The 17,671-nt window shown below is 34.2% G+C and overlaps 1 protein-coding gene across 1 annotated transcript in view; it reads right to left on the minus strand.

The window, feature by feature from the left end:
• Hectd2 (HECT domain containing E3 ubiquitin protein ligase 2) overlaps positions 1–17,671 on the minus strand; it is a 51,048-nt gene that overhangs the window by 19,032 nt on the left and 14,345 nt on the right. Inside the window, exons 6-11 of the mRNA XM_005386086.2 lie at positions 9,251–9,315; positions 7,427–7,472; positions 5,297–5,406; positions 3,617–3,765; positions 2,826–2,949; positions 611–707 (exon numbers count right to left, since the gene is read on the minus strand). Coding sequence (XP_005386143.1) covers positions 611–707; positions 2,826–2,949; positions 3,617–3,765; positions 5,297–5,406; positions 7,427–7,472; positions 9,251–9,315 — 591 coding nt within the window. The remainder of the gene's footprint in view (positions 1–610; positions 708–2,825; positions 2,950–3,616; positions 3,766–5,296; positions 5,407–7,426; positions 7,473–9,250; positions 9,316–17,671) is intronic.

Consider the following 17,671-nt stretch of genomic DNA (forward strand, 5'->3'; position numbering starts at 1 on the left):
CATATGGAGCTACGGTAAGGGCAGGCCCAGAGATGCACTTCATCCTGCTCTACAGTATGTCTAAAGTCAGCCTGACTATCATCTCAGCACCTGTGGGCCTGCACACATTTTCATTTCCTAAGAACCAATACAGTATCTTTCACCTTCTTTAGACATATTGCTCAGTTTCTCAGGATATACACTTGTTGATATATCTTTGTAATTTTCTGATTGTTTCTGCTTCTCACAAAAGCTAGAAAATGTTACAGTGGTTTGAGTAACTTGCTTTAAGGACCCCTCATTGCCTCAGTGAAGTTTTCACCAATGCTTTGTTGGTTATCTGAAGCAGGAACTTTACAAAGTGAGGTTCAACAAACTCCTAGGAATTTGGATCTGTGAGAAACATTTAGTCTTCTGCTATATTTATAGCACAGTAAGAAGTTGATCAGATTAGGAGTGTCTTGTTTCCCATATTTCAAATGGGTTTAATCATTTATGGAGGAACTAGAATATGAGTTTTACTTTTAACATTTACTGATTATGCTAAAACAACTCACAAGACATTTAACTTATTAAATTATTTACTATATTGATTAAAGTCAGCATAAATATATTTTTATAGCTGGCTTACCCTTGCGATGCTTATCATCTGTTGTTCTGAGTCTCTCTGAATAATGATTTTTTTTGCAGCTATAGAAATAACGAATGGGTACTGACAGAAGGAAAACCTGCTCAACAAGTGAAAACAGAAAAAGCAAAACGGTGTATTTTTAGCAAAATTCTCCTAAGGGAATTTAAGGTACCTCTTCTAGCAATATAAAACAATTACTTCTGTATTGTTTTACCATTTACAAAATGATTTTTGTGTTTATCACTTAACTCCCACAACCCTGTAAAGAATGGGTCAATATTAGATATACAGTGTTTTTATTCTCTAAAGGAAGCCACATGTTAATTTTCTGAAAAGTGTGCTAATCATTTACATTGTTTATATGAACAATTTCAGTTGATATAGTCACCTATATACCATCACTTGTGAAAAATATGGCCAACATCGGAACCAAAAGGCAGGAGTATTGAAGAAGGATTAAAACTGAAAACTCATATGCTCAAGTTAAAATAAGAACCTATTAGTATATGGCTATTTCTGATGTAGGAGTATCATAAATGAAAAAATCTAGCAATAACTGCAATATGCAAAAGCAAAGCAATAATTTAAAGGCCATTAAAAGGCAATAATATGCTATTAGTATTATATTTAATAATATAACGTGAAATGATATATAATTGTAAAGATATAACATTATGATCAAAGCCTTCAAAACCATTTCTCTCCTGGGTCAGAGTCCATCTTGGGCTATGTACTAAAGCCACACACTACACAGACAGAAATGCAATTACAAAGAATGAGTGCGGCAGCAAAGAATGATGGGAGTTTAGGAGTTAAACTCCCATCAGAAGTGACTGTAGTGTACCCAACAGTTACAGTTGGAATTGTTCTCAGTACAGTCAGGTGGTACATCTGTGATTGCTGGGTACAATGAAGACATTATGAAAAAAAAAAGGACAGCCTTAGTATGAACTGGAAATGGGACAGCATTTACTCTGGGACAAAGCTATTAATAAACAGCAGAAGATATTTAATATTCATGCTATAATGTTACTAAATGCTAGAAGTTAGGAAATATTAGAAAATGCAATGAACTTAGTAGGATATACATCGGTTTATTATGCACTTTAAAACTGTGCTTGTCAATTTTTCCCTTGTAGCATATAAAAAAATATGTGTGAAATACCTAGATAAACAGATTAACCTGTTTATGGTCAAAGATGACATGCTCAAAGATCCTGCTGTAGGTTCAGCCTAGCTGCCAAGGGCCAATAAGATGATACTATCAAAACTTCTGTGTAACTCAGTTTTGGATATTGTGCTACAGCTACATATGAAAAGATACTGTCACTGAAACAGGCACAGTTCTTGGAAAGTTTAACCAATTTATGAACTAAATGGGGGTTTTGAGGTTATTTATGTTATTTATGTCTATATCGTATCTCTTAGTCTCCTTTGGAATGAAGCCAACCTTCTGGATATCTCAGAATCTGGGAATAAACTATGAAATAATCTTGCTGTTTACTCCATACTAGAAGTGTGGATTTACAGTGTAGTGTATAGAGGATTTTCATCAGGTACTTTGAAATCTATTGTGCTGAAGCCCTTTCTCTACAATATCTATTCTTTTTGTACAAAATGTAATAGACCACTACTTTTTTTACAGAATAAAGGAGTATAAGTGAATGTGTGTATGTACATGTGAACATGTGTGATCAATGAACTGGATTAGGCACTAGGCCTAATGGTCTCAGGACAAATATGGCCTACCATCTGTTTTTGTAAATTTACATGGAACACAGACACATGCATTCCACACATATTGTTTAAGCTGTTTTTGCACTAAAATAACAAAACTATATAACACACAAAACTAAATATTTAACATCTATTTCTTTGCAGAAAAAAATTTTGTGGACCCCTGTACTAGACAATAACACAAGATAAAAGAAACTATCTAGTATGACAGAACATTTCCCTGTTTTGAAAAATGCATTAAACAAACCAAAATCAAATAAACACATATGTAAATCCAAAATATGGCAGAAAAAGACAATACATTAACAAATACAGGATATTGCAAAGATGGACATCTAAACTACATATAGTTATGTAAAGGTATGTGTATATTTTATTTAAATAAACTTCTTTATATTTTATATAAAATTAAAAATCCAGTCATTATGTTGGATAATATTTCATTTAGGTGAACAATCAAATGAGCTTTTGATCATACCTGTGAGAGTTTCCAAAGCTCTGCCATGTATGATACTCTTCCATAAGGTCAATATGATCCAATGTAGAATTATAGAAATCAGTATAAGGAATAAGGGGAGGGTGAACCAAATTGTTGGCAGTATCTGTAAAGATAAAGTCTAACATAATGATCTTCTCCAACATGCTCCTGATTCATTCTAATAACAAAATCATCATTTTAATGTTCACTGGTTAGGCCTGACCTAGAAACTCTTGTTTTAAAACAACTATAGTTCCCAACAAAAAGGGTAATTTTAACATTGTGGTCAAAATTCAGCAAAGAATTTCTTAATTTTAAAAAACTTGTGATGGTTATCATAGAAGTATTAAAGAGAGTATTGACATGGCCATCTACTCATGTATTTCCTTATCACTATGTATTATAAGTAATTAATGGAAGTTCCTATTTTCTCCAGAATCACTACTTAGACATATCATATGTGGTTAATAGCTACAATATAGAACATTGCTTAGTAAGAGGAATACAGCATTTTTTGGTTTTTCTTTTTTTTTTGGTTTTTCTCCGGTACCGGGAACCGAACTCACGACCTTGCGCTTGCCAGGCAGGCGCTTTTGCCACTGAGTTAAATCCCCAGCCCCGAATACAGCATTTTTATACTTACAAATTGTGAAATCGTTATCAAAACAAATTAGTTTTTTCCTTCAAAGGAATGGTTTAAAATTTAAGAATGTCTCTGTAGTACTCTGACATCATTAAGAAATGTCCCAAGATTTAACAAAAGAAAAGATGATAGAATAATGAAAACCTACTAAGTAAAGCCAACACTTTAGATGCTGATGGAATCCACCAGGAACATTTTGTTATAGGTGGAAATTCTTCCGGCTTTGCAGGAAACAGACGTAAAGAAATAAACTGCAGCAATCTCTCTAGCAATTGCTTGAACCTCTTCTGGGATAATCTGGTAAAGATTTTGAAATAATTCCAACAAAAATTCATACTTTTAATTTTGGTAATATATTAGTTATTGAAGTACATCTTATACACATAAAATTTTAGCCTATTATCTTGAATCCTATTTCTTTTCTGCTTTTGGGTACCAATAATCAAATTCAGGACCTCGAGCTTGCCAGGGTGGCGCTGTGCCACTGAACTATATCCCCAGTCCCTCAAATTCTATTTAAGTTGCCAAACATTTGAAAATATATAAAAATCTTATATTAAAGACCATTTCTTAGTAAGAAGTAAAACATCAAAACTGCCATAAGGTTAGTATTTGATTTTTAAGGCTTTCAATATTTAGTTAATCTTCATTGTTTACATATTTTATACTTGCAAATTGGCCTACCTGCTAAAATTTAACTGTAACTCCCAAATCAATATGTCTGCTTTTGTGGTCATTCGTGGACACATAAAAAAAATGGTGAAAATTTTGAGTCTGTTGACATGAACTTTTCCAAGCTGAGGCAGAACAGGCAATGTTCCGCCTTCTATTAGTTCTCATACTGTAAACAAATATTCTTTACATAACCTTATGACGTTTTTCATATTTTTCTGCTTTTTGTTGGTCACTTTAATATTTTGAAATTGTTCTCAAGTGTAGTGATAATGGGCTGTATATCCAGTGTTCCCATAAACAAGAAAGATGTGAGGCACCTTATGGAGAAAATATATGGGTTGGATAAGTTTTATTCAGGATGGTGCGACTAGTTATGAATTCAATGTTAATGGATAAATAATTTACATTAAATATGTATCTTTAAGAAAAAGCACTCATAAAGCAAAATTATGCACTGATCAGTTAAGAGAAATGCGATCAGAGGCTCTCATGAATCTAAGCCTGCATTTTCCCAAGAAGAAATGGCTCAGTCAAAATTTGTTAATTCAGTGTTTATGGTAAATGTGCAGAGTATAACTATTGTGAATGATGAGAACTGGTTGAATTTAAAATTCATTTTGAAAGTATTCTGTCAGTTTAGTTTTTATTATGGGAAAAAATTCTTTGTTAATGTGAATATAGGTCCACAAAAAAGTATTGTGTTTTCACAATTTGGTATCAATGGCTAACCTATTCTTTTACCAATGATGTTTTTAGGTGAAGTGAAAGTATCATGGAAGTAATGGTGAAATTTTTTGATATACAGACAGGAAGTAAAAAAGACATGTATTTAAATAGCAATGTCTTAGCGAATCCAGTCATCTTTAAGATAGTGTATACAAAAAAAACCATGATAGGAATGTCTCATTTAAAAATTGAAAGAATAAATAGAAATTCTCAATGGTTTACAAAACAACATAGCCACTTACATTAAAAACGTATTTTTAATTATCCCTTATGTTGTACTAAAGTATATTTTTAATAATTGGCTTTTCAAGCATTGTGAATTATAAGCAACATTTTTAAAGATCTAAAAATATTAAAATATATTTTGTTATAAAATTACTAAAATCAAACTTAAACTGTACATTCTTAATATTATAGAATGATTTACTTTTTCAACCAGTGAACTAGGAAATGGTGGTCAGCTTCCACTAAGGTAGCTATCTGACGTAACAAGTGAGCATAGATGACATACGTCGAGGTGTTATTAAATTGAGGATTCTGAAAAAGATATTAAAGATAATTGTGTCAAAATTTTGTTACCATGTACAAGGAAAGACATTAAGCTTATGAATTGATAATTCAGAAAACTAAATTTGAGGTTATAAAATAAAACAATAATCTATTTGTTATTTAGTTAGCAGAGTCTGATTTATGCCACAATACAATGACAGAGCATGGTTTTGGAGTAGAAAGATGTTGGTATGTGGGCTAATTCTACTCTTATTAGTGCACCTCTAGCTATGCTCCTTAAATTTTGATTCTCAATTTCTTCATCTGTAAAATGGACATATTAGCTACCTTAAGAACTGTTTTGAATATTAAAAAAGAAAGTGTATGTAAAGCACCTAGCTTAGTGCCTTCATAAATGCTGGCAATCACTGATATCTATTAAAGAAAAAAGATCTAAGTTTTTCTTAACTCAAAAAAAAAATGCTAGTAAAACTAAATAAAAGCTGGTTGTCGAACTTTGCCACTGGGAAATAAATTGGCTGCATATTTCACAAAGAAGAGAATCACGTAATAGCTTCTGACAACTTTCAAATGTTAAAGGGACAAGGAAAGAGTGTTTGTAAACTAAGCAAAATCTAAAACTGTATCATATACATTTCAGCATTTCCTATAATAAATAAATATTATAAAAATAAACTGGAATTGTGAGTTCGAGGCCAGCCTGGACTACAAAGTGAGCTCCAGGCCAGCCTGAACTGCAGAGTGAGACCCTGTCTCGAAAAGACAAAAAAACAAAACAAAAAACAAGTACCATGTATTTTTAAAACTGATTTACTGGGAAGACAATTCACAAAATTAAAGTGATAATCTCAGTTGATAACTTCATCTAGTGATAGCCGAGGGAAGAATAAAAATATGAGCAGAGTGTACTGCTAATATACATACTACCTAAAATTTTGAACTTCATGTTGTCATAATGCTAGCTTTTCTTTTTCTTTTTCTTTCTGTCTCCTTTTCTCTCCCTCCCTCTCTCTCTCTTTCATCTTTCTGAGACAGGGTCACAGTTCAGGCTGGCCTTGAGCTCACTCTGTAGCCCAGGCTGGCCTTCAACTTGCAATAGCCCTTCTGCCTCAGCCTCCTGAGTGCTGGGATTACAGGCGTGTGCCACCATGCTCAATAATTCTAGCTTTTCTATCTCTGCTGTTTCTTCTTTATTTCCCCCTAGTTTTGCCTCTTTTTACTCTGACTAATTTTCCTTCCTTTTATCTTTCTTAACTATTTCTTGCCTCTCTCTCACTTTCCAGTTTTTCCTTTCTGTTCTCTTCCTTCCTTTCTCATATTTACTTTTGCATATAATGTTGCTATTATAATATAATATTGACTAAACATGATATTTTATTTAATAAAATGTTTCTTACCTTTAACACCTTCAGATCAGAACCACCCGGCAGTGAGACATACGAATTACAGCCCCGTCAGAATGTATTAAATGATTTAATATACATGAACAGTTTTTGTAAATTGTGAAGAATAATACAAATGTAGCATGTTAGCTAAGGTAGTAACATATTTCTTTCTAAAAAATTAATAACAATTAAAAATTCCTTTTCATGTGTCTGGACTTTACTTTGTATATATGAATCTGTACTTCTCAAGATGAAAATGTTTATCATAGATAACAAATAGAAATATCTTGTACCTCTCTATTTGAATTCTAGTTTAAACATCACTGAAAAAACATGTAAAGAAGTTAAAAATCTAGTAGATGGGGAAATAAAAGAAAGTCCGAACGCCCATTAAAACTAGTTATAGGAAAGGAGTTTTGAATGGAGATGGGTAAGTGCTTCTCATCTTGTTTGTTCCAGAATACTACGGCAAGAACTAAATAAAAATTTTAATTGCTCATATAATTTAGCTTCTGAAGGTTGATTTGTTCTTTGGTTACAAGAAACTGTAATTCTAAAAAAAAGCATCAATAATGTTGCCTACAATGATACTTGATATTATTTCACACATACACAAATTGAGACCTGATTAAACCACTTTCACTAAGTTCTTGTCTTCTTACCTGTAAAAGTATAAAATATGCTCTAAGATCATCTTTTGTTCGTGGGCTACAAAAGAAACATGATTACAGATGGATGTTTAATTTCATAGTATCTAATAGATATATCAATACATTTTTGTAAAAAATGAGTTGAGAAAAGCAAAAAAAAAAAAGAATTAACATGTATTATTAAGACAGTAACATGTCTTTATTTTGTTTTTTCTCCGGTACCGGGAACCGAACTCACGACCTTGCGCTTGCCAGGCAGGCGCTTTTGCTGCTGAGCTAAATCCCCAGCCAGTAACATGTCTTTAATATACTGGAAATATAGATTCTTCTGTGCGTATCCTCTGACGGTTCTAAACATACCTAACATCTGAGTTATTAGGACAGCTATAACATTTTGTGAAGTATCATGGCTAACTCTGGAAATAGTTAAGAGTCTAATGAATAAGTGACAATTTTGTAATACATTTTTGTTTTAATAAGAGATAGTATTTAAAGAAAGAAAAAGAAAGCATTAAAGACAGAACATGCTTGTGTTTGTAGGTCCACTCCTGAAGTGATGTGTGTAGAAATGTCTGGAAATCAAATAATATTTTAAGTGCATCTAGCATGGTTTTAGTTAACTGTGATGGCTCACATCATCAACTTGACTGGCCTGGGAGGTAACTATGAGACTAGAAAAGCACACTTTGACACATCTGGGTGGGTCATGGAGCTGTGACCTGGGCAGCACTTCAGGTCCCTTGCCCTCTGTTTTCCAGCTGCCCTGAGTTGAGCAGTTTTCCTCCACCAAAACCTCCCACCGTGGGGGTTTGTGCTTTGGAACCAGCAGGATGTGGATGAAACCTCTGCAATTATGAACCAAAATAAATCTCTTCTCTAACTTGCAAGCATCAGTTATTTTGTCCCAGAAGTGGAAGACAGATCCATAGAAGGATCATTTTAGGTATCTCTAAAAAGTTAAATTAAAATTTTCTCCACATTAATCTAGATTTTCACATTATCAGACTTGACCTAGAACTTTCTTATTCCTAAGGTTGATGAGTATTTTCTATCAACTCAACACCTATCTGGTGTATTTTCACAGATGCTCAGAAGTAACTTCCTGAATTAAAAAAAGCAATTTAAAATCCCTGCCTAAATAGGGTTAAAAAATAAAATTCAGATATTAATCTTTTTATTCCCAAAGCTGTTTTTCTTTCTCACCTGCTTAAAATGTATTCTATTTCACAACTTTGCTTCTCAGTCCTTTCCCATTCCACCTAAGATTTCATAGATTTAGTAGTGTTACTTATGTCCACATGAGTCATCATGAACAGGTGACAAATACTATGGAATGGGTTTGATCGCTACAATGTTTTTGATGGTATTTTTCTTCTTCCCCTCAAAAAGTACTACTTCCTAGTTTGGGCTCAACTCTTCAGTCCTCAGGCATCTACCTGAGAAGTAACAGGAGTTTCTTTTCTCTGAAGCCAGTCCTTCATTTTCTCAAAATTTCTCTCTGGCTACCAGAAAATTCAAGGGTAAATTTAATGCTTACTTCACTTAGATTACTGATTAGTACCTATCCTGGATTTATGAACCACATATATCTCAAATAAAAAATTTTACTCACAATGTTAAAAGATTCACAGATTTTATGATGCCTATATATGGATCTTCCTAAGAGGTCAAAAATCTTAAACAGCTTTGTTGTAAATGGTTTATAATCCCTTTCTGGTCCATGTTATTACTATAATTCAACCAAAACGTTTTCTGATAGTAAAATATGCACATATATTAAAGAAATGAGATATGTTAATTATCTATATTGATTAGTTAAATATTGGTGACAATTACCCTTTCCATTCTCGTAACAGGCTGTTAATGATTCCCTTTAATACTGTTTTTTGAATGTCTTGAGGCTGTAGGCAAAAGAAAATAACAAGGTACAATAATCAAGGTTAGCTATTTAAGAGGCTTTTATATGCTAGATATATTTACAGACTTATTTCAATAAATTTGATTTGATGACTAAAAACTGACTCAGTAGTATGCATTTTGTATCTGAGAATTCTAGGGAGCACCAAAGATACAAGGTTAGAATGAGAATGGCCCCTGGGATTGGCAGTGCACAGTCTCCATAAACATACAATGTGGTCTTTTGATCACCAACAATAATTTCACAAAACTGAAAAATAATTCTACTTTCCCTGATTTGACAGAGTAAAATCACAAACACAAGCACAACAGTAGGACATTTACCATTTTATAGTGGTTACAACTAGCAGTTAAACTCATACTTCATTACAAACAACTCAATTATTATACTTAAACATTAACTGATGTTTAATTAAAATATGGTCAGATAAATACTTTTTCATTAAGAATGATTTGAAAAGGTATAAAATAATATTCTTTTATAGTTAAAAACTGAAGTACTAGAAAAATTTTACTACCAAATACGCCAAGAAAAAATGAAAATGAAATACATCTAAATGGTATTTTGCATTATAATAACAGAAGAAAAGCTGCATTACGAGAAGATTCAAATAATCAGAAAAAACTGTAACATGAAAAAGGTAAATGTTAAGAAAAGCACAGCATTCTTCTACACAAGCAACAAACACACTGAGAAAATTAGGGAAACCACACCTTTCACAACAGCATCTAAAAAAATGAAATACTTAGGAATCAATCTAACAAAGAAAGTAAAAGATCTATACAATGAAAGTTACAGTACCCTGAAAAGATCAAAGAGGATTTCAGAAAATGGAAAGATATTCCTTGCTCATGGATAGGAAGAACCAACATTGTGAAAATAGCCACACTTGCACAATTGTTGTAGAGAGTCAATGTAATCCCAAATAAAATGCCATTAGGATACCTCACAGATCTAGAGAAAATATTCCTAAAATTCATATGGAGCCAGAAGAGTCCTAGAATAGCAAAAGCAATCCTGGACAACAAAAACAAAGCAGGAGGCATCACAATTCCTGACTTGAAATTACACTATCAAGCTACTGTGATAAAATCAGCATGGTACTGGCAAAACAAAACAAAACAAAACAAAGAACAAACCTGAGGATCAATGGAACAGATTAGAAGATGCAGACACAACTACAAACACACTCAGCTACTTTATCTTCGACAAAGGGGCCAAACATGTTTACTGGAAGAAAGATAGCCTCTTTAATAAATGGTGCTGGAAAAACTGGCTTTCCACATGCCAAAGACTGAAACTAGACTCATGTCTATCACCATGCACTAAACTAAAGTCAAAATGCATCAAAGATCTAAATATTAAAACAAAAACACTAAATCTACTGGAAGAGAAAGTAGGTAGAAACTTGAAGACATAGGGATAGGCAGAGAGTTCATGAACAAAAACCAAACTGCATGGGAAATACTTCAAAGAATCAACAACTGGAATCTCATCTTATTGAAAAGTTTTTGCACATTAAAAGAAATCACCAACAGAGTAAAAAGGAAACCCAGAGTAAAAAGAAAACCTAGGACTTCTATCTAGAATACATAAAGAATTAAAATCAGTTTGGAGATTCCTCACAAACTAGGCTTAGAGGTTCCATTTAACCTAGCCATTCCCCTTCTGGGTATTTTACCAGAAAAACTGAAAACATCATACCACAGCGATATATGTGCACCCACGTTTATAGCAGCACAATTTGTCATAGCTAAATCTTGGAAACAATCCAAATGCCCATCAACTGAGGAATGGATAAAAACGATGTGGTATTTTTATACAATGGAGTATTACTCAGCTATAAAATAAACTTGAGGCTTTTACAGATAAATGGATGCAACTAGAGACCATACTCGTAAGTAAAATAAGTCAGACCTGCATGTGTAAACATTGTATTGTCTCCCTAGTGTAACAACCTGAAAGAGTAAATAAAACCCAAAAGGTAGAATAGGTATTGTGAAAGGGAAAGAAACTGCTCAAAGGGAAGGAACAACTGGGATGAGGGAAAGGAGAAAAGAAAGAAGGAAGGGAAAATATATATATGTGTGTATATATAAAGATAGCTGGGATAATTATACTGCTGATGTCTATTGGTTAATGCTTAAATTTTATTTTTTAGATTTTTATTTTTCTTTTTTCTTCTTGACCAATTTTGCACACTTATATTTGGTAATCTGAACAACTACTGTGAATGTGCAATGTAACAACCATTGTTGAATTCCTACCATCTTGTTTAGTGAAGCTCTGTATCGTTTCTAATTTTTTTATTATTTTTTATTCTACTTAATTGTTTGATCAATCTTGCATTCATACATCTGGTAATCTGGGCAACTTCATTGAAGATAACAATATGTAACATAAAACAACCACTGTTAATTACTATCATTTTGTTTTGAAATCCTGTATCATTTTGTCTTTGTTGGTTTTTTAATTCTTTTAAAAATAACTAAATAAATAATAAAAGAAAACAAAAAGCTACCCCTGACTTCTGTTATGGTTTAGATCTGAAATGTCCCTGAAAGGTCTCATGCTCAGAGGTGGGGCTTTGGAAAAGTGACTGGGTCACAGGGGGATTAATCCACTGGTGAGCGCACAGTGAAATGTGTTGCTAGAAGGCAGGGTGTGGTCTAAGAGGACAGGTTAATGAGGGAATAACTTCAAAGGGTGTATACTTCTCCCCGCTTCCCCACCCCTGTCTCTGCTTCATGGTTGCCATGGCTGAGCAGCTTTCCTTCACTATCCTCTCCTACCATGTATCGACCACATGGTTCAGAAGCCTTTGGAACTGCTTTGTGAGAGGAGTTTCAAAAAGTTTGGAGATACAAGCTAGAGAAACTTCAGAATGTTCTAAGTAAAGCTAGATGAGTGATTCCAGTTGGAGCTCAGAAGACCAGAATATTTACTGGAATGTGGACAGTAAAGCCGTCTCACAAGGCTTCACAACACTCTTACAATCACAAATACTCATCTCATTTCTTGCTCTTTACTCTCTCAAAAAGAAACATCAAGAAGAAAAAAAGGGGATAGAAAGAATAAAAGGGCCAGGGATATAGCTCAGCAGCACAGCACTTGCCTGGTAAGCACAAGGTTGTGAGTTTGATTCCTGGTACTTCCCCGCTAAAAAGGTATTTAATAAAAAACCAAGTCCAATATTCTTTCTTGTGGTGGAACTTATACTAGGGACTAAATTATACATTAGTTCAGATTACATCTCTATCTCCATTCAAATAGTGGGAGGCTCAGTTTCACTTGGGTAGCTCAGCTGCAGGTAAATGAATTCCCAACAACTGACTTAACTCTTCTGCACCTGGAAGTGAGTGAGTCTGAGGATCCACTCTGCTGAGTCTTCTTCTGCCCTCTGCAGACAAGTCTGGAAGGCGGACCAACACTCCCCAAAATTCCTGTCCAAACTGGCCAAAGCTGGCCAGTGACTATATCACTGTCTTCACTTGTAGTACGGAACACTCCAACTTGCCCTTCTCGCTCTTTCTCTGCAATTAATGCAGGCTGTTTCTCTCCACTCCCAGTGCCTATGGGTCTTCACTGCCACAGACCTTTGAGTTTATCTTAGCATTTGTTTCCTTTTGTGTTCAGCACCAGGCAGGAAGAAGCCTGAGCCAAAACTGTCCAGTCTGTCCCCACTCTGTATCCCCTGCTTAGTCTCCTGAGAAAGGCTGACTTTGGACCTGCTTTGGAAACAGAGCTAATGCACTTTGTAGAACTTCTATAGTATCTCAGATTCTGGGCCATTCCCTGGTGGGTAAACCATGTGCTTTGGTTTGCAGTGTGGCCAATGACATCTAGGATGAGTGCCCACCTGCAGCTGCCTCATGCCTTCTTCCCTTGTTTTTGTGTAATTCAGAATGGCCTGATCCTGGCAAGTGAAACTGATGGGAACAGCTCTTGGTTTCAGGAGTGGTTTTGCTTCTTATTCTCACTTTCTCTTTTCCTACATTTAGCCAGTTTGCTATCCCACTCAGGTTGTGTTCCAGTGGTTGGTGCCTCTAGCACCTGATGTACCCACACTCTGGCCTTGGTGCCTATCTGGGAGCCATCCATTTGTGCTGCTTCCGCTATTCTGCTAAGATTTTTCTGTTCCTATATGATTTAGTTTTTGCCCTGCTTGGTTTCAGTCTTTCTTTGGTCCATTTCTTCTATTCTCCTATTCTTCCCTTTTGGAATTGGAATAGCTACTCTATTGTATATTCAAAATATTTAACTTTCTTTTTTGATTTTTACAGGGGCTCACTATTAAGAGTTTACTTTGAGTTTGGACTTAAGACTTTTCAGCAATCCTAGAACTATTAAGACTTTGGTGATTCTTAGAGATGGACTAAAAGCATTTTGTATGGTAAGACAGCCATGAGCCTCTGGGGGCCAAGGGCAGAATGTTATTATTTAGATTTGAAATGTTTCCCAGAGGTCTCATGTGTTCAGAGGTGGGGCTTTTGGAAGGTGATTGGATCATGGGGGTGTTACACTCATTGGTGGATTAGTCCACTGATGAATTTGTAGCTGACTGTTCTGTTAGGTGAGGCCTGGTTGAAAGGAGTGATGTGGAAGGGTATAGTTTTATTCTTGGCATTTCCCTTCTCTCTGTTTCCTGACTGCCACGGGTTGAGCAGCTTTTCTCTACATCACACCTCTGGTGCCTTGGAGCCAGCTGACTATACATGGACTGAACCCTCCAAAACCATGAGTCAAATTAAACTTCTCTTTTATTTTCTGGGCGCTGGGCATTATGTCACAGCAACAAGAAAGTGAGTAATACAAATGCCAAGACATCTGTCAACACTCATTTGACATTGCTTTTATATATATACATACATATCTATATCTATATATATATGTATATTTATATATTGTATCATTCCTTTCTCTTCCTCGTCTTATAGTGACTCATCACACTCAGAAGGTTAAATGCTATCCTGCTCAACCATTCATTTAGTGTTTGCTCCTGGGCAACAGAAGGCTTACAGGAGAAACAGCGTATGAATGTGCTGATTGAACACACTAAATTTATGACTATAAATCTCAAAAGGACACTCGACAACACTGATACTCCTACATTTACTCCTACATTTACTGATAGTCCTAGTTCCTTTACTTCACTACCTCTTAAACTATATTTCAAATCCGCTTCTCATCTATTTTTTGTATTTCATAATACTGACATTTGTGATGAGTTTAAGTTACTTGTTTTGCTGAATATCTCTTAATTTGAGGGTTTCTGTTACTTTCTCACAATTATATTTTTGGCAGGAGGACTCATAAATGATGTGTCCTTTTTAGTGAATCACATCAAGAACCATCTGATGTCAGCTGTTAGTTTGATGATTTAGTTAAGATAATGACTGACTCAGTTATTTTGATAGTTGCAAATCTTAATTGTTTTACTTTATTAGTAATAAGACTAGTTTTTTAAAGTAGTCGGGTTTACAGAAAAGTTGTGCATAAAGTTCACATGTCCATATATACCCACCCCCATCCTTCACAGTTTCCCTTATTATTAATTTGTGCACTAGGGTGGTATACTTGTTAAAATTAATGAATATATATATATATATATATATATATATATATTATTAACTAAGGTCTACAGAGTTCCTTTCATTGTATAGCTCTATGAGTTTTGAGAAATGCATAATGTCATGTATTTGTCATTACAGTATCCTACAGAATAGTTTTACCTCCTTAAAAATCCCTTGTGCTTCACCTATTCATCCTTCCCTTTTGCCTTTTCTTCTAAGGTTCTGATCTTTTTACTGCCTTTTTCTAAATATCACACAGTTGGAATTATTTAGTAGGTAGCCTTTCAAAAGCCTCTTTCAGTTTTACATTTAAGGTTTCTGTGTGTCTTTCTGTGGCTTAGTAGTTCATTTCTTTACACTGTTGAGGATTCCATGGTAGATTTTATTGATCCATTCACCAACTGGAGATCTTGGTTACTTCCAACTTCTGGCAACTATGAATAATGTTGCCATGAACATTGTGTGCAGGCTTTTGGGGGGACATAAGTTTTTAACTCATTTTGCTAAATTCTTAGAAGCACAACTGTTGGATCATGTGGTAAGCTAGGTTTAGCTTTGAAAAAAATTAACATACAACCTATTAAAATTTGTGGAATACAGCGAAAGTAGTGCTTAGAGGGAAATATACAGCACTGGATGAATATATTAGAAATAAAACATCTAGCCAGGCATGGTGGCACATGCCTATAATGCCAGTACTTGCGAGTTCAAGACCCACCTGGGCTACCAAGTGAGCCCAAGGCCCCAGCCTGAACTGCATAGCAAGACCCTGTCTCAACAAGACAAAAAAGAAAAAAAATTTCTACCTTTGAAAACTATAACAAAAAAGCAAACTAAATTCAAAGTAAGCAGAAGAAAGACAATAAAAATTACAGTAGACATTAATGAAATTAAAAATTTAAAAATTAAATAGTTTGAGAGAAAATCAATCAGGAAAAATATATAAGATAGTTATAATACTAATTTCTCTTAGTTCATTGAACTAAGTAACTTCTGAGTAACTACTCTGTAGATAATATGCACTGTATTAACCACTGTTATTCTTCTATTATCTTGTTTTGAAATTTTTATATTTTATCTTTAAATTTTTTAAAAAATAGTAAGTTAATCTGCATTTAAAAAAAGTTGTTTTTAAATGTTCAATAAAATTGATAAATTTTAATCAAACTAGTTAAGAACGGAAGAGAAAAGACATTAACACCCAAATTAAAGAAAAGTAACTTCTGATTACATAGGTATTTAAAGAACAATACAGGACAATATTATGGACAATTCTGTTTACAAATTTAATAATCTAGATGAGTTCTTGAAAGACACAATGTTCTAAAATTTACACAAGGGGAAACATTATTTTAATATACCTATACCTAATAGGCCTAATGAATCAGTAACTGATAATCTTCTAAAGCAGAGGGCACCTGGTCCAGATAGTTGAATTCTACCAAACATTTAACGGACAGATACTAATGCTTTACAACTCTTCCAGAAAACAGAAACAAAGAGAACATGCATTTTGTGAGGCCAGCAGGACCCTAATACCAGGTATCACAAGAAATGCAAGTTACAGACCATTATTATCTCTAATAAACACAGATGTAAAACACTCAACAAAGTATTAGCAAATTGAACCAACTAAAGAAATTATACATCATAATCAAGTACGACCTATTTCAGGTATGCAAGGCTGGCTGAATATTTGAAAATCAATTTAAATAATTCATCACAACAATAAACTTAAAAGAGAAAAATCATTATGATCATCTCAACAGATGCTGTTATGAGTTGGATCTAAAATATCCTCCAAAAGGCTCCTGTGTTGGAGGCTTGGTCCCAATGCAGCAGTATTCAGAAATGGAGCTTTTACTAAGTGACTGGATCACGGGGGCGCTAACTGCATAGCTCAATGGCTTTATTAGAAGGCAGAGCCAAATTGTATGAAGCAGGTCAATAGGGATGTGGCTTTAAAAGGTATATTTGTTCCTGGCCCCTCTCCTTTGTGCTTCCTGGCTGCCACAAGGTGAGCAGCCCTCCTCCATCAGGGCCTACCACCACAGTGTTATGGTGTGTCAATGGCCTCCAGACCTTTGTGGTTACAGGGCTACAAAACATACACACATTTCTAGATCTATTGAAAATCGTAAGTTCATTTTTATGCCTTCAATTCCAATTAAACAACCAGTTATTTTTGGTTTTCCACCATCCCATACTTACGCCTCCCTTCTCTAAAACTGGAAAATATCTCTATATTATAAATGTTTTTTCATTTGTTTAGTACAACAATGCATTGAAAGTATTTTCAAAACTGTTAATCCATACTATGGCAGGGGCAGGGAACTACTAAGAAAAATTGAAGACCTGTTTAGTTTTGGGTATTTTTCAGATCTTTAAGTTGAAGATATATAGTTAAAGCACTGTGGTTAAAAGTTCCTTTGCCGATTTTTTAAAAAATATGTTTAAGTATTCAAATTATAATTAGGTTTTCTTATTTAAAGCATATTTAGGCTTAATTATTTTCCATTTGCATTCCATTTTAGGATTTTTTTCCTCTCATGTCTGTAAATTCTGTGTGTGTATATAAAACGTTAATATGATTCCAAGTCAAGTCAGAGAAGTGTATCTAGAAGTGGAACTACTGCATCAAAGTGTATGCATATGCTTAGAGCCAAGCATTCTCTACATTGCTTGCACCAATTTATATTCACCTCATTAAAATATGATAATCCCAATTGTTGCACAATATCATCAGTATGTGGTACAATTTTTGAA

Source organism: Chinchilla lanigera, unplaced genomic scaffold (assembly GCF_000276665.1).
Source record: "Chinchilla lanigera isolate Chin_1 unplaced genomic scaffold, ChiLan1.0 scaffold00024, whole genome shotgun sequence".
NCBI lineage: Eukaryota > Metazoa > Chordata > Mammalia > Rodentia > Chinchillidae > Chinchilla > Chinchilla lanigera.